Source organism: Tetrao urogallus (assembly GCF_951394365.1).
Source record: "Tetrao urogallus genome assembly, chromosome: 5".
Taxonomy (NCBI): domain Eukaryota; kingdom Metazoa; phylum Chordata; class Aves; order Galliformes; family Phasianidae; genus Tetrao; species Tetrao urogallus.
In genome coordinates, this window is record NC_136818.1 from 9,879,832 (window position 1) to 9,905,111 (window position 25,280).

At 41.1% G+C, this 25,280-nt stretch overlaps 1 protein-coding gene across 7 annotated transcripts in view; it reads right to left on the reverse strand.

The window, feature by feature from the left end:
- The window catches only part of ST3GAL3 (ST3 beta-galactoside alpha-2,3-sialyltransferase 3), a gene marked incomplete at both ends in the record, with an annotated part of 141,435 nt that overhangs the window by 68,092 nt on the left and 48,063 nt on the right, over nt 1-25,280 (reverse strand). For 5 of the 7 annotated variants that reach the window (XM_079535610.1, XM_079535606.1, XM_079535609.1 and 2 more), the window contains one exon: nt 20,163-20,255. The exons of the other annotated variants lie outside the window; for them this stretch is intronic. In XM_079535610.1, coding sequence (XP_079391736.1) covers nt 20,163-20,255 — 93 coding nt within the window. The remainder of the gene's footprint in view (nt 1-20,162; nt 20,256-25,280) is intronic. 7 annotated transcript variants of the gene reach the window in all.

Below are 25,280 nucleotides of genomic sequence, written 5' to 3' on the forward strand. Positions count from 1 at the left end.
CCCAGGTATATTACCTGATGCACAAAGAAGAGAATCGTTGGGGTTCTTTTTGATGCATTTAAGTAGAAACAGGTTATGTCGAAAGCTTTTATCAGTGTTTTTTTCCCTTCTTTCTTTCATGCAGGAGAAGTTAAGGGAGAGCAGAGCTTAGCCAGAGCTTGTTGTGCTGTCTCCATCGACCTGCAGGAAGTACAGCAGCATGTACACTTTGGTACAGCAATGCTGACTTAAAGCTCAGTCTTGTGTGGGAAGTGTTGACAAATTCCCTCTGGTAGACACTGAAATCATTCAACCAATTAACCAAGATTAGATTAGTTTTGAAAAATGGTACAAATAAGATGTGTGCAGCCACACGTGCTTTTACTCAGCCATGTAACAGTAGGACATGTATTACATCAGGCACCAAAGGCTACGCCACATCAGGCCAGCAGTTCCAACTAAAACAAAAACCAGCAGCACACCTCCCACAAAAGTAAAATAACTTTCCACTAAGCAACAGTGGAATAAACTGACCTGGGACACAGTTTCTCTCCCATCTCGATCTGCTTGAAAGTCAAGGCAAGTAAGCAAAATAATCCTTACTTTTTAAAATATCTGTTCTATAGTAATATATCTACTACTCATATTAATACACGATTGTTCATAGCTTGTTCAGATCCTGTCTCAGTAAAGTCTACAAGCTAAGACCAGTTTGAAATACAGTCTATTTCCATTTGTTTAAGAGCTGAGAAGGGTTAAAATTGCTGGATTTTTTTTCTTTGTCATCTACTAAGTTTCACACACCTAAGGTATTTCTTCTGCAAACTAAACACATCATGATTTTGCATACACAGACTGCAGCCTTCTCAAAGAGACAGGATGAGATTTTATTTTGGAATAGATTGGAAGTAGATCTGAAGTTTTAAGCACAGGAGATTTCAGACAGGCCCCACATTTCTTGCAGCCATCTGCAAGAAACAGCAGCACACTGTGGGGCTGGCCAGGATAGACCTGATGGCAGACATAAGCAGCGAAGGAATAAATAGCAAGTTTACTTTTATTTGCTGTGCTAAAGAGCACAAGCAAGACAAAAAAAAAACAACAACAACAACAACAAAAAAAAACAACATAGGAAAAGTGAATATAAAGGAATATAAGAACAACAAATTAGACTATAAATGACATAACAGAAGTCACAGAAAAGAAAGGGACAACATTGTGAAGTTTCAGCCAACCCTATTTGTGTAGATTCAGATGACAACAGGTTCACATTGCACAATCTTCAGTCATAGCAGCTGTACTGGGCCATATCATACAGTGGTCATCTAAAAGTCTAGAAATCTAAGTTTAATTTCCCTTTTAAAGAGTTTTCCTGGTAAACAAGGTTGATGCATTGTGGTTTCTAAATTTCCCTTTGCAAGTTTAGATAACACACTTGCTCCTTTTGTTTCTGCAGCTGAAAGTCTGATTTAATGAGAGATTGCACAGTTTGGTTTGCAGTTCAATCATTACGTTCTTAAGCCTCTTTAAAATTCCTAGATGTATACAGTCCAGGGCGGGTGATTTAGTGCTCATTAGTTTTGCAGTGAGAGAGACCAGAGACGCTGCTCCATAGAGTGCTGGAGCTGCTGTTCCCAGCGTTCAGTCTCAAAACCAAAAGGCAGGAAGGCAGATTCACAAACCCACAACACAGAGGAGGGCAGAAGCTTGAACTGGATACAGTCTATCCTCCACCTCCTTCCTGTCTGAGAAGGAGCAGAGACAGTAAGATGAGCAAAGGAGAGGCTCCTGGTGGACAACTGGTGAAACAAGAGCCAACACTGCATTTATACAGCAGAGCCCTGATGTGGACTGCTCAAGAGGATCCCTCTGAGCCCCAGCTGGGCACTGGGGCCAGCACCGGGCTCCCAACTGCCAGAGGCACACGGCAATTAACTAAGGTGATTAAGAGATTGGAGCATCTGCCATGGGAGGGGAGGCTGAGAGCTGGGGTTGTTAGCCTTGAGCAGAGGGGATCAGGAGAATCTGAGTCATGTGTAAAAATGTCTGATGGGGGAATACAGAAGGCATAGACAGACTCTTCACAGTGGTGACTGATGTACAGGATAAGAAGTAATGCAGGAAAAAAAAAATAATCCCCAAATACAAGAAATCTCATTCAAAGTAAGAATTTTGTTTCCCCTGTGAGGGCAGTCAAATATCAGAACAGGCTGACTAGAGAAGTCGTGGATTTTTCATCCATGGAGACATTCAATCCTACCTGAACACAGCCCTGAGCAACCTGCTTTGAGCATGGAGCTGGATGAGGGCATCCTCAGAGGTCCACACTCACCTCAAGGCGGTGATACGGTGATTCTTCCCCCATAGTGCAAGGAACACTTGAAGTACAAAACCTCAAATCCTACTGTGGTCAAATCTCAAAAGCAAGGGTTTGGTGCAACTCCATTTTCATAAATAGAATCATTAAGGTTGGAAAAGACCGCTATGATCATCCAGTCCAACATCCAGCTACCACCAGTACTGCCCACTGACTTCAGTGCCACATCTCCATGTTTCTTGAACACCTCTATTGGCAGTAAGTGTTGCAGCTCTTGCCTCCATCAGCCTAACCAACTGATCAGATTACAAAATGGTAAAAAAGGCATTTAATTTGATCAATGAGTAGCTATTCCACTGAGCTAATGCTTGATGAGAGGGAGCTTGTGAAAATGGGACGAACGCCTGTGACTACAGAATATCATCCACTGGAATTCATCACTTAAATTTGCCAATGAACAAAACTGGAAATCAGTGAGTGTTAATGTCATCCCTTTCCTAATGTACCTGTCTTAAAACACACAAAGGTGATTTGACCAATCAGTGCCTGTATTTTTATAAATCCTTAAGAGTCTGACTCTGAAATGAGTGCCCATACAAATGTAATGCCTGCTGCACAGTAGGTATAAGGAAAGCAAAGGCTTACTCCATTCATTTGATGCTGAGGATAAGCAAGAGAATAACCAACATAAGGAAAAGTGAGCCTCAATGCTGTAGTGTAGTCTGAGGTCTCCTAAAGTTGTAAATGCACAAAGTCCATGCACAGAATTTAACACCTTCCCAGTTGAAGAGATGAGGTAGAAGAACTGATGATAAGTAAATCAACATCAGAGCAGTGTTACACAACTGGGTATAGTGCCAGGAGACTCAGGACTACAATGAAGCCAACAGTGCTGCTGCAGGCAAGGACGAAAGGACAATGACAGAGCAGAGATTAAAAGAACAAAAATGCCCAGCACGTCCAATGAGCATAAACATTATGGCATTGCTACAAACTGTTAAGTTCTGTTATAAGGGAAACAGATAGTAAAAATGACAACTTCTCCCCAATGTTTTTTTTAAGCTAGTCTTCAGAACAGTCTTTTGACAAACTACAGAAACTATGCAACTGCACAGGGAACGCTAATAATGAGCATAAACAGGAAAGCTGCTTCGCTTTTGTCCTCAAGTCAAATTAATATTTCAACAATCTGTCGATTCCTCTATTAGTCACAGCTCCCAACAACCATAGGGAATATCTTGAGAGGAGCAGAGAGATGGGCAAACTGTAAATGATGCAGCTCAGACCTATGATCTGGTTTCACAACGTGTACCCACGTACCATTTTGGCCAGCAGAACAACCTGGTCCCAAGCACACCATGGGAATAATGCAGACTTCAGTTTATCTGGGCTGAGGTGTCATTTCTATGTAGGTCACTCCAAATGTAATGCCTCATATTTATTTACATGGAAACTACAACAGATACAAAGAGCACAATAACACTATTTGATAGAGAAAATTCTCAGGTACAAAATGCTATTTTTCAACACAGTCAACACTATTAGCTATGCATTTTCACCTGTGATGAACAGGAGCCTACATGCCTTGCTCATGAAAATCTGCACGACTGTCTGGAGTGTGGCTCATTGCCATTGCTGAAATGCACATCCACCTCTCACTGTCCCCACACTGTTTGGTGTTCATAAGTGCTCAGTAAGTGTCAATGAATGTCAGGAAATGAATTTCCCACATGGAGGAATGCAGTTCTTTTGCATTACCTTTGCTTAATAGAGATTTCCATGTCAGATGCCATTTTGTCAGGCTGCCCATCTGCTCTCATCTGTCACATGGTAACAAAATCTAATGGAATACTGGTGGGAAGGTTCCACCTCTGTTATTTCCTCTATTAGTTTTTCTGCCTGGTTACAAGCTATAGGTCTAAACACTGGAAAGTATAGTCAGCTCAAGCCAAAAGAAAACCTATTCTCTTTCCCCATACGTAAAATGCATTGCCAGTTGTCTGTGTACCTAAAGGCAAGAAAGTGCCCACCCTCTCTCTTCATCAGCATAGTTCACAGCACCTGAAAGCTACAAAATAAAAAAGGGAGCAAAGGAATCAACATTTAGAAGCTTCCCATGAGGCTAATCCTTAACCTTGATAACCTCTATTATGTTAGTTACACGGTCACTTTACAGTGACTTCCATCATCATGGCATGTTACTGTTATTTGTTAATAAAATGTGGTTCCGCTCTTCTGCAATACAGAGATGTCCCTCACGATGGCCACACATTAGAGAGATTCCATCCTTCTCCAATTAATAAACATAACTGAGAAATACAGCATAAAAACAAATGGGTTCTCTAACCAACAGCACTGCACATTCACAACATATAATACAACATTGCACAAGGACTTGAAGCTATCGCTGAGACAAGCTGGGATGCACATGGTGGCACACCATGCAAAGGCAAAAGCTTCATCCTAAAAGCAGCAGAGCCATGTCAGAGAGAACAAAACCACCCAAGAGAGCTCTTCACTCCTGCACAGCCATCAGTCAGGTTCACCTCCAGCCAGGTTCGCCTCCACCATCTCTTGCCCAGTGCCTGTACCCCTTGGCACACTGCTCAAACTTAGCACATTTGAACTCACAGGGTAGTTTATGGAAACAACTGACAAAGACCATGCAATTTAAATCTAGTTTATATTCCTCCTGCCGGACAGATGAGCAATCGTATGCCTTGTCTTGCATTTTTTCCCCCTCGTCTCAGGTATCCAGACATAAAGATGAAATAATTTTGAATACTTCTACAGGAAAGTATCATCCAATAATTCAACTGTGCAATTAAATTCACTACAGACTTGCAAACAGCTTGTAAGAGCTGTCTGAACGTTCCCAGGCTCGCATGGAAAAAGATTTTATGTTTAACTAAGCTAAGAATTAAGTGGTTGGCATTAACGGCCCACAGAGCCCTGTGGAGGCCAATAAGCCTGAATTTAATATAGTGGAAGAGGGACAGTTAGTGAAAGGAGAAAGATCTTGTCACTGGAAGTATGACAAATGAGAAGGGTGAACTTAATAGCAGTTTTACAAGAGACTAGAAGGAGCAATACAAGTGTAAACAAGAGGAGAAATATGCACATCACTGTAATGAGTCCAAAAAAGAGAAAGTCCCAGGTCAGGGCTCAGCTATGTTAAGAGGAGGCAGCTTAATGCTGTTCGTAGAACAATTCTGGAGCAGAATCCCACGGGTTATGCCTCTACATGGGTATACTATTTGGGTCACATTTAGCAATTGGGACGTGTTTTTTAGCAACACAGATTCAGGACTTGCTGATTCATACAAGCCAACCCAGATCATGAAGTGTTTGGGTTCTCTTTTCCTGTTAAAGTCTTCATTATTTACTGCCTGCAAGATTGCACTGACACTCTTGCCAAAACTCATTCCTGATATTTCCAATGTACGTTCCAAAACAAAAATAGTTGGCACCACACCAAATGTTAAAATAAGATTATCATCCCACTGCCAAAGAGGTCCTCCAGGTTCAGAGAAAAGAGAAATCACAGACTGTGGTGCACCAGAAGGAGTTTGACAAGTGTTTTCACCAAAATGGTATCCCAGCATAGTGGGAGACATGGTGGTTTACAGGAGAGAAGTATTTTAGCACGAAGAAAAAGGTAGATAAGGCAGCAGCTCATAGCCTCAAGCCAACACAGGGAGGACAGCATGCAGAACTGCAAAATGGGCAGAAACATTCAATACAGAAAGGACAGAATAATCTTTTGCCAGCAGAATAATCTAGTAGCCTCTAGGAATGTTACCAACAATGTCAATCACAACGTTAATCAGACCAAAGCTGAGGTCCTGTTGTGCTAAGCACTACAAAACGGAGACCACTGACCAGCCCTGCACTGAAGGAAACGTCTGTCATTCATGCAGATGAGGGAAAGGCAGCATAAATCCCACGAGCAAGGGAACTAGACAATGGCAGCAGTTATTTTAGCTCCATAATCTGAGAAACAGGTTTAGGTAAGAATGAAATGATGCAGTACGAAGAAACTAAGGCATAACTTGCATGAAATACAGTGATTTTAGGAAATCTGGAAAGTTCTAAGGCAGTTGTGGGCGACAGAGTCAGCAAGGCCTTAGAATACAGATGTAAATGAGCCGGTTCAGTAACGTGGCAAATTTAAGGAAGTTCAGATTGAAAAGCTGAAAAGAATTCCACAGTCCAACCACCTTCAGAATTTGTTTGAATTTCTTGTATCTATTTAGCTATTGCAGCTCTTTAAACTTTCCTAAACCCAAGGTGACCTTTAAAAAAAAAAAAAAAAAAAAAAAAACCTGAAAAATTTGCCAGCACATACAAACATATTCTAAAACATGCTGTCCGGAACAAACAGTCTTCAGAACAGGGCACCAAATAGTCTCTATAATAAACCAAGAGCAATTAGTCTGCTGGGAAACAAATTAGCTCGTTTCGTTTCAACAGAGTAAAGGTGGCTGCAGGGCTCCAGGGACGATGTGAACTATGATGTCTTTTACTGAGCTACCCTTCCTGGAAGTCCACCAGTTTGCACCTGCCAGATGGAACTGACAGAGCTTCCACAGCCTGAGACACAAAGCCATGCGCTGGCCGCGGAAAACAACAAGCAGTACCCTGCTCCCTTTGCTCCTCTAAAGCATCCCTCCAAGAGCAAGAAACTTCTGGAGCACCAGTACAGACTGTCCTTAGCCTCTTCTTTGTCTTTGATGCAGTAGGATCCTGCTGCACAAGAAGGTTGATGGAGCTGAAAGGAGAGCACTGGGGACAAGCTGGAGAGCAATGGAAGAGTTCATCTTGCATGGGAGAGAAAGGACAGGAGGTAATGGCCTTAAGTTGCTCCAGAGGAAGTTCAGGGGGGCACCACCCCTGGAGGTGTTCAAGAACCATGGGGATGCGGCCCACAGTGGTCAGTAGGCATGCTGGGGCAGTTTGGGCTGGATGATCTTGGAGGTCTTTTCCAACCTTAATAGTTCAGTGATCCGATGATTCTAAGACTGCTATGAAAAGCAATATTGCAGAGTCAGAGTTGACTCTTCACCACAGCCTCCCAAATCTTCAAGCAGCTAATGAAACAAGGAGATTGATATTAGGTTTTTTCAAAAGTTTGCATCTGCTTAATTTAATGTGTTTGTTTTGCAGCTACTTACAAGCTACTGATCCAGAATTTAAACTGTGATTTCTTAGAAAAATTGCTCTTATGTTTTGTTCTGTTAAGTGGTCTGATGAGCAAAAGTCGCATTGCAACTTACAAAAGAAAACCAAAACCAAAACCACACACAATCACAGATCTACAGAAAATGTAGCAGGCAACCACTCTTAACATGTGGAAAGTGGGACAAGCTTGGAAATCTCCCTTGTTGTGTACCTAACTCTTAAAATGGGATTTGTCAGATCTGAGGTGTTAGGAAGGAAACTCAGCAGCAGTTGGTAGTTGTGCCATGCTAAAAAATGAATGTACAGAAGTGAAAGTCCCAGAACTCTACAAAACCTTATGTCCCAATAGTGCTTAAAGCACCTGTTATAAGCTGGCCTTCCCACTTAATTTTTTACCACCTAACAGCCACAGAGTATTCATTAAGCTGTTGAGGGCTCTTCCTAAACCAGATGTCTTGTGTCTTTCTGGATTGTATCCCCCAGAAGGCAGAACGCAGCTTCATGCTCTCCAAACACCAGTAACTCTGATCATTACTCAGTTCATCAAACACATGTAACAATCCCTTGAGCATTTCCAGATAGGCAGCCCAATCTTGTTAGATAAAGCCTGCAGGAACCTCTTCGCTTTCCTCTTATGCTTCTCCCCTCTCCTCTGCCTTTATTGAAGCTCTTGCATCTTCAGAGAGCAAGATTTCTTTAGATTAGCTAAAGAGAGGATTATCTCAGAATAAACGGCCCTCCCGGTATCACTTTATTTGAATTACTTGATCTTCTAATTGTTTATCATAAAACAACATTCAAATATTTTGAAACCTTAACTGAATAAAGACAGTTCTGTCAGTGAAAATATTTACAGGAGACTCACTAATTGAGATGGATTCCAGCTTCCTGAATCTCATTACAGTAAGCTGGGCACTGCTGCGAAAGTGAAACAAATAAGAGATGAAGAAAAGCAAACATTTAGAAATGCAAACAACTGCATAGATTGACATTAATCATTACAAAAATTTGGTGAAAACCATCACTGTGATTGGCATCTGTCAAAATATCTCAGTGATTCCTCAGTGCACAGCTATGGTTGGAACGGAGAAAGAAAACCTGCAACAGGCAGCACTGCATATTTCACAGAGCTCTCAATTTCTAAGTGAATCATATATACATTATTTTGGTGATGCAGTGGCACAGGCTGCCCAAGGAGGTGGTGGGGTCACCATCCTTGGAGGTGTCCAAGAAACATGGGGATATGACACCCATGCAGATTTTCTCCATTCCTAAAGGTGTTCAAGGCCAGGTTGGATGGGGCCCTGGGCAGTCGGGTCTGGTATTAAATGGGGAGGTTGGTGGCCCTGCCTGTGGTAGGGGGGTTGGAGATTCATGATCCTTGAGGTCCCTTCCAACCCTGGCCATTCTATGATTCTATGGGACACTGAGGGACGTAGTCAGTAGGCATGGTGGGGTGGGCTGGGGTTAGACTGGAACATCTTAGAGGTCTTTTCCAGCATTAATGATTCCATGATTCTGGTATCTTAGAGCACTCTAACAGCGGTATGTCCTACTGGAGAACCTGTCACTATTCCCTCCTTCTCAGAGGGTGCAATGTCCTGAGTTAAAGGTAAACCTTATTACCTGAGAATGTGAAACTTCTGCTGTGGGCAAGCATGGACTGTTCTTTAGGCTTTTTGTAGTTCTGGTCAAGCCAACTTTGCTCAGCCAGCTTGGTCATCTACTATACATGTTTTTGGGCACAGTGGAAACATGCTAGCCAAATGTCTTCATTCAGTGACATAATGGGTAGGTGGGGACTGCAGTGGTTGAGCATATCCCATGATGAACAGAAGGGAAGTGGAGATCAGCTAAGGGGGTAGATAGGGGTTTGACTTAAATTGAGCGTGGGGAAGGTGAAGGAAGGGTGATTACTTACATTTGATTGTGTTCTTTTCCCAATACTAAAAATAAGTGATCAGAAGTTGTTATAAACCAGCAACAAATCAGGTAAACATTCAGTGAGGTTTTTTTTTTTTGAACTCTTAACCTTATTGCCAGCAACAAGTAATAGTTCAAAAATCTCTGCATTTCACTATCACCAATTTGTCTTTTCCCCATTACATTTCCATAGTTTATTTCACGTTTTCCATTATCAAGGTCAGCACACCCTTCTTTTATGTTGGATAACTGAAAGCTTAGGAATGCAGCTATCTGCAAGAGGTCTTGAACTTCATACTCCAGTAAGGCCCGATTTGCTATTACGGCTTTAATTTAGTTTCCTTCTGAGGAAATTAGGTTCTACTCATACGAATAACAACAAAACCTGTTAACTCTAGTTTCCTCTCATTTCCTGTCTGGACATTGTTTAGAAGTCCCTCATTTATAGCAATTCCTAATAATACAACACCAATGAACGAAGAACATGCTTCACAAAGAAGAGATGGAGGAGACAGGCACCTCAAACCTTCCCCTATATTCTGACCAAGGAGCAGACACCAAGCACAATTCCATGCATCACTGAGGTAGGAGGAGAGAACAGAACAATTCTGTCTTTCTTCTCAGAAAAGGAGCCTACTGTTTTCTTGCTAACATACCTTCCTGACTGAGCCCAGGTGAAGCGTTTTGCTGGTTGAGCAGACGTTTTAGCAGGACACCATAGCCAAGAAAGGCCAACAGCTTCTCTACAGATGTTTTTACTGAGCCAAATTTCTTTACCCTTGATAGACAAGGAAACCCCACGTGAAATGAGCAGTTACAGAGCAGAAGTAAACAAGCCTAGCATTTATAAACTGTTTGGTATCCTGTTGTTCCATAAATAGTTGTTGTTACTCAGGAGATCAGAACTGTGCAAAGGAGAAATGCCTGGTACGTGTGCTGACTAAAATCCACAACAAGGGAAAAAACAACAGAGAAAAGTTGGTGGTTTTCTTATTTTAGTTTTCTTTGCTTAAGCCAGAACCTGTAAGCATACTTTGCCTCCTTCAAATACTGGACATCCTTCCTCCACAGTTCCAAGAGCAGCGGACACAAGTCCAGCAACCACAGACTGCGTGCTAGTCTGCTCAGCAGGGCCTCGGGGCCAACATCTTCCTCTACAAATGCCTCAACTCCACAGACAATGTTTAAGAAACAAATCAAAAGTAAAAAAAGAGTTGACCCCCACCTGCTCCAGAGGGCTGCCTGTTTGGACAAAGGTTGTGTTCAGACTGCCTGGAGCGGGATATCATAGCTTAAAATACCAACCCAGCCATCAAATTATACATTTACAAACAAACTCTTAAAATCTAAACAAAGCTTGCAGAGTAGATAGCTGTGCTGCTATCCTTAATTCACTGCCTGGTGAAGCAGCTGGTGCAGCTCTGAGCTTCCCTTGAGACCATCCCCCAGTCGGCCCTCTCTTTCCAAAATGGAGCTCCCACCACAACAGCTGCTGTCCAAAGCACTTTATTGCAATGCAGAACCCCCGGCACAGAGCCCATGGCAGCTGCAGGACAGGGAATTCCACCTTTACTGAAGCATTTGGGAAGTGCTTGCATTCTAACTGCTCACTCATGGGCAAGTCTTCCCTCTCGGTGTAAACCTTTTCATTCCTACATAAATTAGTTGAATTCTCAGGAATCTGTCTATGATACTGACATCGCTGCCAACCGTGCAATTCTGCTTCTGTCCCAGAGTATGCAGTGGTGTAAACATGAACACATCACAGATCAGAAACAATCCGAAACACGTGACATATCAATTTAGAAAGTACGAGTAGTCCATATAAAACCCTATAAAATGATCACCTTTCAATTGGTTGATTGGTTTCTGCAACAGAAAATATGTATTATCTGAAATACACACAGTTCTGAAGCTTTCATCATCTGGTTAGACTTGGAAGAGTAACAAATCAGCTCTGTCGATGCAATGATCTTCAGGAAAATGACGATGAAACAGTTCTCTTAAGAGAGCTAGACAGTTGTTCTGGTTTATGAATGAAGCTCTGGAGAAAGCTAGGGCACTCAAAGGAAGCTTCCTAACTTGTAAAACAATGACTCAAAGTACCTTAAGAGAAAAAGACTACAGTAGGTCTCGAAATGATGGCAAATCACAAAAAAAGGAAAATAGCAATTCATTTGTGGATTTTATTTTGGTGCACGGTTACCTTAAAATTAAAATTAAAGGTACCAAGAAAATAACAGCTGAAACAACTTCCACTGCCTGTGCTGCAGTGAAGTCAGAGCTGCTACAAAATTATCTGAACAATATCCTCCAGTGACTTTTCACATTGCTGCAGTCAAAAGAGAATTTTTTATCTTTCTCGTTTTTATCTTTATTTGCCTAATGTAGAGTTAGGGGGCTCCCCAGACTCCCTGTAAATTAGCCTAATAATCTTGCATCAATTAGGCTTGCTTTTCATCCATATTCTCAGCCAGTGTACATTGGCTCGGTGACAGCATTTGGATCCTGAAACATTTCAATAATAGAACAAAGTGTGACAGCAACAGAGGAGGAGGGAAAGGTAGCAGAGAAAATAAACTGATTTGAAATCTATTCCCAAATAGGAAACTTGCTCATTCTCAACTGCCTGCTGTGGTTTTGATCAATTACCTCTCTGCAACCAAATGCAGAAAACTCTAAGAGATGCTGCACACTTGTTTACAGTGAGGAGAAAGCACTGGTGACACACAGAGCATCAGAGACACCAGGGAACTTCCTGAGGCTCTGGGAAGATGAGGGGCTATGCCAGTAACGATGAACTGGAGAGCTGGAGTTGGAGTTTTAATAAAACAAGAAACTCACAGGAAAGCTTTCCCGAGGGGATTTGTGAGTAATAGAAAAGAAGTCAAGGAATGCATATATAAAAAGCACAGAAATAAAGAGCTCAATCTACATGCTGATATTTTCAGTTTAACTGTATGCTATTAGTATTGTTTACATAAAGTTATCAGAACAAAACTAAAAGTGTTGTATGGATCATGGGTAAGTGAAGAAAGCATTTAAATGGAATTTACATCAATAACTGAAATAAGCATTTAATTGGATTCCTACACATTCAGATCCTCAAGCAATCTTTGCCCCAAGATTTCTCCGGAGTGAGATATTATTGCTATAGCTTTTGAGTAGACAGGCCACAGCAACAGAGCCCAAATACTCACCCACAATAAAATATGCTTGGTTGGTGGCATACATTAATTGTTTCTGTTACTATCATGCATGTTCACAATTACAGCTATTTATTTGTACATTTGCAAAGTCGTCCTTTTTTTTTTTTTTTTTTTGGTTAAAGTTCAGAATTCCAACATAACTATGTGGCATGAGATGAAATGGATTCACACAGGAGTGAGAGCACACATGCTCAGCACCTTTTTTTCAAAGTCAGAAAAGAACAGAATAGAATCATAGTATCGTAGATGCTCAAAATCAGAATAGAATCAGAATCATAATAGAATCATAGTATCGTAAAGGCTGGACCTCTAAGATCATCCAGCCCAACCCCATCCCGCCCCACCATGCCCCTCAGTGTCACATCCCCATGGTTCTAGAACATCTCCAGGGATGGGGATCCCTACATAGAATCTTCTGTCAAGATCAGTACATATACCAATGAATAGAATATACGTGTGCCACTTTGAAACACTTTTTTTTGAAAGTTAAAAACAGTCAACATGGATTAGAGAGGGCAACCTGCACGAACTAGAGGTGGAACTGGACACCCATCTGGTGTCCATGCTGGTAGAGTCACTGCAGTATCATCACCTGGGCTCTTCGCTCTCATGCTGCACCCCTGGTTGGTTTGGTACACTGATTTGGTAATTCCATAAACAACATCAGTGAACCAATCTGGATTAAAAATAATCTTGCACAAAAGGAATAGATGGATGGGGGAGAAGACCAATGTTTGGATATAAGGATTATTTCACTTATGCAGGTTATGGCACTATCCATAGGCATTTATACTAGCTCAGGAGGTGGAGCAGCACAGTGGACAGCAAGGACCCTTACACTACCAATGCCAAGATGAAAAGAGAATGCAGAAGCAAAACCTGACTTTTTTTTTTTTTATATAAATCTTTTTAAAATCTACTCTTGCTTTGGACCCCCTCTCCTTGAACCTGATGGCAGCAGCATGCATATCTTCACAGGCTGTCAAACGGCAGCAGGGAGCTGTTGCCACGTACGTTTGCTCTCAAGTACAAGCTCCCAGCTGGTTCATCAGAACTCAAGTGCTAGCACTAAAGTTTGCACAGCTATGTGCTCATCTCTGCAATCACTGTCACTGCCCCCTACAACAAAAATGAATGCGGAGAAACTGTCACAGACAGATGAGCTGTTTGACCACACTCTTTAAACACAGCTTTGGTTGCCACCCGAACCAGTGGTTCACAACAAACTGCACATCAGTTATCAAAAGTTGCCACTTAACTGCCAGCTTCCTCCTGGAGCCCATACAGGTGGAACCATCTGAAGCAGTCAGTGCACTGTAAAGGGCAATCCAATTGCCATGGTTACAAAAGGCAACAACAGCTCAGACAGCAACTCTGGCTTAAACATTAAAAGCACATCTTCCAACAGACTGCGCTATCCATGCTCTGAAGCACAGTCAGCTGTGACAAAGTATTTTCCAAAGTATTTTGCTTTAAAAAAGTCATGCCCTTTGTGTTTTCAAACCGTGTATAATACCCAGCACACTAACCATGAAGGTGAAAGAGTGAGAAAAGCAAAACACGCAGGGAAAAAAGGCACTATTTGACAAAATTCCAACCTCAGTAATGCAACAAACATTTCCTTAGTTTTTGCTGTGAGAACAGGCAGCGTAAGCAAGGTGCTGTTCATAGATTATAACTAATTCAGCACGTAAATGTATATATAATAGCGTGCATCCTATAATATTAAGAGCATTCCCCACTGCACCTGAAGAGACCAAAAATCGTGCAGAAGGCAGCTTCTGCTACAGTCAGGGAACAGTCCCAAAGTGACATCAATGGCAAACTAACTACCCAGCCTACTTCTTCAGTGAGCTCTCCAGAACCACATGAAGCTGCCGTCCTTTGGATTCTTGCTCTCTTTAAGCAGCTAATCCAAAAGGAAACAGCAGTCACCTTCCCTGGCAGTGGCTGAGCAACTGTGCTTGTGCCATGCCACTTCAATACAAAGCCATGCTGCATCCAGCAGCAATTCATGAAGTACTGGGACAGATAGAGAAGTCTCAGAATCACAGAATTATAAAGATTGGAAATCCCTCTAAGATCATCCAGTTTAACCCCAACCCACCCCACTATGTCCACCCAGTACACATCCCTCAGTGCCACATCCCCAAAGTTGTGAAATGCCTTCAGGGACGGTGACCACCTCCTTGGGAGCCTGTGCCAGCGCACCACTGCTCTTTAGTAGAATATTTTCCTATTAGATTAGATCTGCTAGCAGTCCTTAGGTCTGTTAACACATAAATTCAGCCCAGAGTTTGAGTTGCCAGCAAAGGCAGAGCCTTAGAAGACAGTTCTAAGTAGCAGAGTAATAATTGTTTCTGAATAGCAACAAAGCAAGAAAGTGGGAAATGGAAAGGTGTTTCTATGTGCTTATTTTAGGAGGCACAAGTTCCTGGAATGGGATATGGAAATGAATAAGGAACTATTCGGGATGAGGGGACCGTACTGGCAGTCATGCTGATCCCTATTAAGGCCTCTGCTAACACCCCAGTTCCACCTGTAGCCCCAGGCTACACAGAATTCTGGATGTACAAAATGCTTTTACCTGAAGAACAAAAGCTGCACAAACTACATTTGCATTACAGCAATGGCAAATCTGCCAGGCTCTGTTTGTGATGCAGAAGGCACTCTGGGGCTGTGCCAGCTGCACACGCCTGGGCTGGGTAAGCAAAGAAAGGCTTCGGAGTCTGAGACCTACAGACCTGAAGTCTCTTGAGGGAACATGTGCAGCAGAAAATACAGAAGAATGACTGGAAAGAAAGCCACTGAAATCTATGTCTGGAGAATATCTCCGTTATGTATTCACCACCAATATGAAAGCTTAAAGCATTTTGAACTTTATGTACAAAGAAACAGTTCAGCATGAAAATATAAACCCAGCAGAGTTTATGAGAGAGCTGTTTTTCCTCAGAGTAGGCTGCTGTATTTAAAAAGAACCCAAAGATGAAAAATGTCAAGAATACGCCAGTTGGTAATCCACAGAAAGCTTGCACCAACAATAACCAAACAAATGAAATAGATTTTTTTTACTGCACTGACTTAAATAAGTTTCTATTAATGCATATAGAACTATTTACCAGTACCAACTCACTTGAAAGAGATGCTTACTCTCGTTTCCTTAGTGCTATACAGTCTTACACATCTGAATCACAAATGCTGAAGTCACTATTCTGGTCACAGCAGCTATCGTGCTGTTGTACATCAAGTTTGCCTGCCCTCCGTTACTCTGAAATCCTTTCAGATACTCCTCCTTTCTTTAAATACCACTTCCCCATTTTCTCAAACCAAGCACAGATTCACAAGGCTGAAAGGCCGCATTCCCTGTGTTTATTGCCTCCTTGAATTTCTAGTGTTCACTGCCAGCTTACAAGAGTTTGTGGTTGGAAAATTATCAGCTGAACTGTCCCGGGCTGGCATGTTAACCACAAACCAAGGGCAGAGGTCTCCTTTCTCATTCGATAAAGAATAGGGCATAGAAAAAGAACTGCACACAGGCAGCATCATTTCCACAGCAAGGCCAGACACGCAGGAGACTGCAGTGTTAACACAAACACAAGCGAGTGCCTTCTACAGAAAGGTCAAAGCACCAGCTCCAGACTTGTAGGCGACCTCAGACCTACTAAAAATAGTCTAATTCACTGAATAAAGACCCAGTGATGCCATTTTACCAAAGATGCTTGCCATTTTCTTTGTCTCGTTCAGAAACCAATAACTTTACTTCAGACCCATTTTTAAGAGGCAGCATCAGACTGTCTGGTGAATTGAAGACTTATCTAACAGCATTCCAGCAGCAGAACTGCTCTGGGTGCAGTGAGCACCAGGTGCAACCCAGCTCCTGCACTGAGATGCAATACTGAGAGCATGCGTCCATCTCTCTTGCTGGACAATGGCTGTCATGACTCACACTGCAGCATGTTTCTATGAAGCTATGCCAGTCTGTCTCTAAGTCATACTAGTATTTAAAAAATTACACCCAAAAACACATTAAGGTCGAAGAACAACAACAAAACACTGGTATGGACATGACGAATTATATGACCTAATACTCATTTAGCCCTATCATCATTGTCCTCTGGCCATTACTTTGGTATGAAGTCTAAGAAACAGGGCATATTATGGAATGCCCTGGGTTGGAAGGGATCTAAAAAAATCACCCAGTTCTCACCCATCTGCCATGTGTGGCATATATATAAAGCTATCCTCAAAATGTGTTTAGGTTCCAGCCTCCTGTAACAAGAGATTTTCTTGCCATAGACTGTTACCCATGACTGTCATGGTCAACAGAACTTGATTTCAGTTAATATCTCAAATCTTGTAATGAAAGCAGCAATCACCCAAACAGTCTCCGCAGAGTTCACCGCTTTACACACAGCTACCAACACCTTCTGTCCTCCGATTACATCAGTCTGAAAAGATGAAATCTAGTCAATTTTTTTTGAGTGTGGAAATAGCTGTTTGTTTATTCTTTGTTATCAACATATATACCTAATTCTTCTACATCTGTTTCATAATCCGATCAAGAGACTTAGATCTAACATTGCAGGTGGAGGTGCAGATGGGAGATGCAGTGGGATAACACATTCCTGGTTTTCCTGCATTATTATTCTCATATGTCCAGTAAGTCACGGAACCATCCACAGTAATTCAGTATTTCTCTCCTGATTTGCAAGGCAAAACTGAGTCCATCAGTAGACATACGCTGTCAGATATTTGCAGCTTCTCAATAAACATTGCATCCTATCTAGCAGGACTGAACCTCATCTGACATTTTGTTGTCCCATCACTTGGTGCTGTGAAATCCCTGTGACATTCTTCCTACTCAGCTCCTGGTCTTCCTACCTGGAAAAATGCATCAGCGTTTTACTACTCATCCACTGTTCCAAATATTTTATGAGCACTTGGACCAGCACAGACCCCAGCACACATTCTCCAGAGAACAGCAGGAGAAATGTAGCTGCATTGTCCAATCTTCTCTTTTATTTTTTTTTCCATATGGTTTTCAACCTTTACCAAGTCACTACCTAATCTCTGCAGGATTAAACCAGTTTAATTTCCCAACAGTCCTTGAGTCCATTTCATTTTCTTTCAAAGATATCCAGACATGTTGTACTAGTTAAATTACCTTCACCAAATGCTCATCCAGCCATCCAAACAACATGAACAGATTTACAAGGCCAGACTTCCTGCCACAGAAGACAACTTGACTCCTCTCTCCTATCGCCTTTATTCTTGTGAACACCAATTCTGTTTTTTTTTCTTTCTTTTTTTTTTTTTTATTTTTTTTTTAACCGTTTCTACCAAGGTGCCTACTATAGAAACCAGGCTGTCTAAGAGTTTCCAGTTTCCCAAATGCTCCACGGGCCCCTCTTTGAAAGCCTGACACGTTTACTGCTTTTCATTCTTCCATTCTAAGGCCAATTTAAGCAACGATTGTACACAACCATGTGTAACTCAGCAACTTCATCACTGAGCCCTTCACAAAGTAAGAACTTTTCCTAGCAATTCAATGTGCCAATTTGCTCCAAAATGTCAACCTTCTGTCAGCTTTCCCCAGCTTGTCCCCCATAAAGGCAATCTCCACATGGGAACTACTCTGCAGTGATTAGCAATGCAAATAACTTCCCTGCTATGGCTTTACCTTCCGTTAGCTCACACGGAATGTTAGGTTCACCTATCGGCCCATCAGGATCTCTGGCACACTTTCTGCTTTTGACAGACAAAAAGCTTTATTATTTTTCATGCCTTTGTAAAGTTGTTCCTCAACATTTTCTGGCCTACTCCATTATGGTTTATATTTAACTTGCCAAAGTTAATGCTTTTTCCTATTCTATTCATTCGGATAAGACTCTTGCTTAAGAAAGATGACTTGTTTCTAAGGAGCCTTGTTTACGTTACTGTTTCCCCTCCCAAATCAGACTTTCACCACTGAAACTGGATACAGTACTACAGACTTGTGTTCTTCGCTTTTTTTTCTTTTCCTTTTTTTTTTTTTTGTTAAGATTGTAATGAATTTGACACACAAACATAATTTCTCAACTTACGCATGTACACAAGACCCTGAAACAGCATTTCACTATGATATTTTGTTAAGACTACAGGAAACCTTTTTAGTCTGCTTCCAAGACAGAGTTTTTCTATCTTAAAGGTATAATCTGCATTTGTTCCTTCCAGATGTCTCATTTCATACTTGGACATCTTAACATACATTTTGTTGGACTGTGGCCATCTAAATCAGGCAATCCAGACTGTTCCCTGAAACTACGCAATCATTTATTGAGCACAACCCAATAAATGTACTATGCATGCTTAACCTAGGATTTTTTCCAGCTAGGATTATTAATGAAGACAGTAAGTGCTGCTCCAATGAGAACCGACTGACTGAGGACCCCATGAAAATAACTTAATTCAGTCTTTCCTTACCAGCAACTGCATTTTGAGATTTCTCAGGGCATTGCTCTTTAATCCATCTTGTGCATGTTCATGCTTGATGAAGTCAGAAGTCACATTTTTACCATGAAAGAAGCACTTACCAAGAAGAGTTACATCCTCTGAAAAATATTTATTCTATCTTAACTATTTCCATCATATTTTGCCTATTTACATTTAAAATTGCACAAAAAAGTCAGGAACCTTTAGAATGGGAAAACATTTATTCATTTTATTCATGCTTGAAAACAGCCAAACCCACTTTATCCAAATAAAACAAACAAACAAAAAAACCCCTATGTTTTAAGGCTAGGACCAAGCCTCATGGCAGCCCCAGAGATCATGTTCTACTAATGATATAAGAAACTGAAAACAAAAGCTAAAATAACAAATCACGCAGCTCCAATTCATAAACCTGGTGAGCAAGACAACTTGCAATTAAGAATTCTAAATACATTAAATTATAATATTTGGCTTGGTAACATTAACTTTGCATAGTTCTTTAAATATGAGAGAAGTTTCAGAAGAGAATTATTTGCAGAACTACTAGTCAGCCATGCTTACATGAATGCTAGATAAAATAATGATATATCTGATGTTGAATTCTACTAATAAGGAAGGAAAAAAATCCTGGAAAAAACTGTTGACCTTAGTAAGGTGTAGGGGTCACATTAGAGAAGCAACTGAACACAGAATCCCCAGCAAGATGCCATCTTTAGAACTACACATCTCATTTTTCAATGTCTGAACAAGAAATCAAGCATCTAGTAAGGTCAGAGATGAGCTACTCCCTCTTTACATGGCATTAGTTCAATGCAATAAGCTACTGGGGGCAGGTAACTCAACAGTAGTCTGCAAGTAGCCACTGAAGCAGAGAAAATATTTTGGATTTTAGCACGGAAAAAAACTTGTTTGTGAATCCAAAAGTCTTATACAAATTGAAAATGAAGATGAATGTATTTGCAGTAATGAGTTTAAATCTGGCACGTGATTACCAGATTCTCCATCGGCTGAAATCTTTAAGCCAAGACAACTAGCCCATGAACCATGATGAATTTATTGGGAGAAGTATGGAAATTACTTACTTTGGGAAGATGACAGTCATGAGTGCTGATGCATAACCAGGCTTGCACGCTCCCTCAGAGAAATTCGCATACTTTGATGCCAATTCTGGAGGCCTATAAAAAAAAAAAAAAAAATTAAAAAATGAGAGAGTCAAGACTCTCCTGCTATGAACTGGCTTTTGCAATCATCCAAGCCATTTTTCGTTCCTTACAGATTTTCCAAATATCAGCTATGAGGAATAGCAGCCAACATAGGAAAGTATTCATTTGTTGCAAAATAGCATCACGGAAGAATGAACAATGGATAGGGTTAAAGATATTTGAAATACCACTGAACTACTACTTTTGCTGAAAGATTTTCATACCTAGGAAGGGAAAGTTCATGGAAGAAAAATATTACAACATAATTTTAGACTCTAGCATTTCAGAAGGAACAAAGTGTAACCAGCAGTTTGCTTTGGCTATTTTTCTAAAGTATGATCAAAGTTAAAATTACAGAAAAGTATTACTTGGAAGATACTTTTCAAACACTTGAAACAAATTGCCAAGGAGTTCTGAAAGGCTGTCATCAAGGGATGCATTCAGCATTTGGGACAGACAACGCTGCTGTTGTTCTGTTGAGATGTGCCTAATAATTCAGCTTAGCTAGCAATTTCAGGGCCAAATACAGAATACATGTTTTTCTCCATTTACCTTTTGTAGAGAAACAGGGCCTGTTCAGCATTTAGCAACTCAAGGAAATATATTTAAGATATTACTATAGACCTAATGAGTAACCTAAGAAAAAAAAATAATTTGTTTGTTCGAATATTGCAAAATGGATCCACAAAAATAATTTTGAACAGCCCGTTATTAAATAAAATTAAATAAAAGCCCGTTATTAATGCAAAGTAACGGCACAGTGTTGTTTTTTTTCACCAACATCTGTTGGCTAACCAACTACTGCTAGAGGTAACGGGCCTGGATTCGGAGCATTCTGAGTGCGCAATACAGAACTGCACAGGGTCCTGGAGAGACTGTGAACAGCAGTACAAACAGAACCCTGGCTGGCCAAATTTTGCATTTGAATGTCAATAACTCCATGCTGAACAGGCAGTAACTCCCCTTCTTGTACTGGTACTGAGATCACTTCCCAAGAGATCATGGCCAGTTCCAAGCGGATAATCGAGGCGCAGAGAGTTCATTTACAGTCAGGCACATATACCACAAAGTCTCCTAGACCTATAAAGAATAGGCTATTTCTGATGAATAAAACTCTAAGTATTCAACAGCTAGAAAAGGATATAAGCTAGAGAAAATAAAAAGTTACTGTAAGCGTTTCATTTGTTAAGACCTCTGTAGATGAAAAGAACAGGAAGAAACTTATGGTAACATTGACCCAACTCTAATTCTGTCACAGATTTCACACGTAATTTTGGTCAAATAAATTTCATCTTTTACTTTTGCAAATCCTCATCCATAGGATGGACAGAGCAACTTGACTAGTTATACTGTCATTTATTTACAGCAAAGATTATATTTCTCTTTCTCTATACATATAGACAAACATACAGATATTGCCTAGAACACCAACCTACTCGTTCACCTTCCACAGGTGACATTCTAATACACATCTCTAAATGAGAAAGTATCCAAGAAGTGAGCATCTGGAAAGCTGGATCCCAAACACATGCAGTGAACTATCTGTTCAGACTTCAGTCAGGACCTTTATATAAATAGGCACAGGAACGAAAGGTATTGTTGACAAAACAAAACCTTTTAATAGTGCTGAAATACATCCCCTTCTGATGTGATCCAAAGGGACAACATGGGGTACAGATCACAGCTTGCTGCAGCATGCTACCATTTCAGAGATGAAGAAATGGGGGAAATTTTAATCTTTTATTAAGCAAACTTAAGTGTTGCTGGATTTTTCTGGCTTAAGGAAAATACAGAAACCCTTAATACCAAAATCTTCAAAAACAAGCTCAAAGCAACTGGAATTTATCCATAGCCACCACTGCAGTGAGTCATTGCTGGCAAACCTGTATAACTATTTCAACAGCAGTCCTTTCTCAAACAACCTCAGTGGTCACACAGAATACCTTATGCCACAAGCATAGGCATTTTTCTCTTTTCTGATTTAATGGTGCTTTCATTATCAAATTAAGATGTCATTCAGATGCCCATCATGGTGTTTCTGTAGAATGGTAGGCTGAAAGCCCTGCACACACGATCAGCACAGCGCAGCATACTGATGGTAAAGCTGTCCATCACAGAGCCCACAAAACTCTCAGAGCCTGAGGGCAGAGCCGCTCACATTGCTTGGATGCAGTGAAGTCTATTACCCAGGCAGCCAGAGGCAGAATGCTTCTTGGATGCCCATTGTAGCTGGTGCCTTGTACATCCATGTCCTTTCTGGTAGCCACACGTTAAGCCAGAATGGTACAGAAAATGATAAATTGGCACTATTTTAAATAATCTTCAGATTCCACATTGAGGCCATGCTGCCATTGCTAGTATGCTCATAATGACGATATCAGTGTGTAACTCAAAGCCAAATATTTGGAATTAGGCCACATACAGCCTTGATGCCTACCATTCCGCTGCTTCATGAAGTTATCCAAACTAACATCTTAAGTTGCACCTGGGGAGGTTCAAGTTGGATATTAGGAAAGATTTCTTCTCTGGAAGAGCTGTTTTGCATTGGCACAGGCTGCCCAGGTTGGTGGTAGAGTCACCATCACCGGAGGCATTCAAGAACTGTGGCAATGTGGCACTGAGGGAAGTGGCTTAGAGTCATCACAGGAACGGGCTGATGGTTGGACTAGATGACCTTAGCATCTTTCTGACCTTTACAATTCCATGATCTCACAGACTGCACTTCTGTAAATTAGCCTGCAGAACACCTGGCGTGAAGCACCCCAAACTACGAAGCTGCAGGTATGAGGGAGAGACCTACATAGCCCCAAACAAACAACCCAGCTTTCCAAAGTCACACTGCCTGTTGGCAAGTACCCAGTTCTGTAACAAAAACAGGATGCAGAACTAAAATGCATGAATAAGCATCTCCCATGTTTGACGATGATGTACTTACTATACTGCTACTTTTGTGATTACGTTTCTTATTTCTAAATCAAAACATGGTGCATGGCATTACAGAAGCTTATGCTTGATTCTTCATTTATAATCTTGCTTGCTGCTTACAGCAGAGGGGCCAAGAACTACATTCCAAACCAAACAATATTCTTTCCTCAGTGCTTTACCAGTAAACGGTTTCAATACACTAGCTCTGTTACTGTGCCTGGAATCAAAGGAGATCCCAGTGCCACAGAAGCAGCTGGGGTAGGTGAGCCATGGCTACTATGACCGCTGTTGAATAAAGGCAGAAATCCTCTCTGCATCTCCCAAGTCCAAGCACACCTGTTCCAACTCCTGATTCTCGTACTCCTCATTACAGTAAGAGCATCAGGTGAGTGAAGAGCTGGTGGACATGGCAGAAAGCAAGCCATCAGACAGCACTACGGACCCTCACGTTTTCCTCAGGCTTTGTGCAGGGAAAAAAGCCCAGCAAGATACTACAGTTCTCAAGAATGAATGAAGAAAACAATTTATAGTCAGTAACTGTAAACATCTGCATTTTTTAAACAAGTGCCTGCATGAGGGTGATGCTAAAGTAAAGCAATTGGCTTCTTTCCAGTAAAAGGAAACCACACTCATTCTTTCTTTTTTTCCTCTAACTTTTCTCCTATGAGAATAGCACACATCCTGAATTCCTCCTTAAAATTTTCTGTGCTTCTCGACAATGTTATGTGGCCATCAATCTTAACAAAATTTCACAATTTGGATAAGTTAAAAATCCAGCTGCTTTCAGAGGATTAGAAAAAGGAACAAGATTTTTCCTTCTGCTCTTGAATTTGGCAGATGCGTGTCATCTTTTAATCTCAAATATGAAAGTGTCACCATGGTTAATTCCTTCATCATGTCCTGATCAGAGACAGCATGTCATCTTCATTGGGCTGAAATCTAAATTCATTTTAAAAAAATTAATGAGTATTACAAACTCTGTTTGAACTACTGAAAAAAAAAGTCTGCAATTGAGCTCACATAATTGAATATTACAAAATCCAGTTTAAGAGATATGTTTTGCCTCATCTTCCACATGAACTTTAAATTGTGAATAGTGAAAACTGAAAAACCTCATCTGCTTGAGATCAACTTTCCTGATTAACTCTTGCACACAAGATATATGTACTGGTATGAATAAGAAACAAGGAAAAGGAGTTCTTGAGCAACATGCTAACTCTTCGCCTTGAGGTTTCTCTCTCCTTGCTCCAAAATAACTTGAGTCTTATACCATTGTAACAGATTCACAAAGTGAACAGTTGATAAAGAATTGGCATAAAAAGGGCAAATCACATTAAAATGGCAAATTGAAGCAGCTTATGCTAAGAATCCCATATCCACACAACCCAAAGTTCAGAGCATTCTTCCTCAAATAGGATTTCCAAGGACAGGCTCCCTGGGCCAGCTGCATCCATCACAGACATGGCATGACGTTGGCCAGAAGTATCCCTGTGAACCCCTGGGTCCCAGATAAATATTGGTGTATTTCATAGGCACTTGGAATAAAACTTTCAGTTTACTTTCTCCTAGATATGACCAGAGCTACACGTCAGGACCAGCTTATGAACTCAATTAGCACACAGTACAATATGGGATTTATTTCAAAATTACAGGGCTGCTCCAAACTAAGACACTGATGAAGATACAGCCTACAAAAGCAAGTATGCCATCAACTCTCCCATTATAGATCGCCAGCCTCATGGCAAGCATTACAGTTCAAGTAAAGGCAAGGGAGGACACCCTCAGCAGGGCTGGGGATGCAGCTTCCCTTGCATTCCTTCAGCTAATGTTGTTGAGTCCCAGATAAAGAGAGGTCATTAGCAATAACAAGCAGGTTTAACGTACATAGCAGTCAATTCCCCTGCACCAGTAAGATCTGGGGACCGAAAAGCATGTTTGCACATCAGAGTTCTATAAGCAGAGCCATGATCATCACGTCATTTTGACAAGTGACGTCTCCTTGGGCCCAAGGTATGAAGGAAGGAAGGGGAGCTGATAGACCTTCCTAGCGCTCCCTATTCAAGAGGAGGGCAG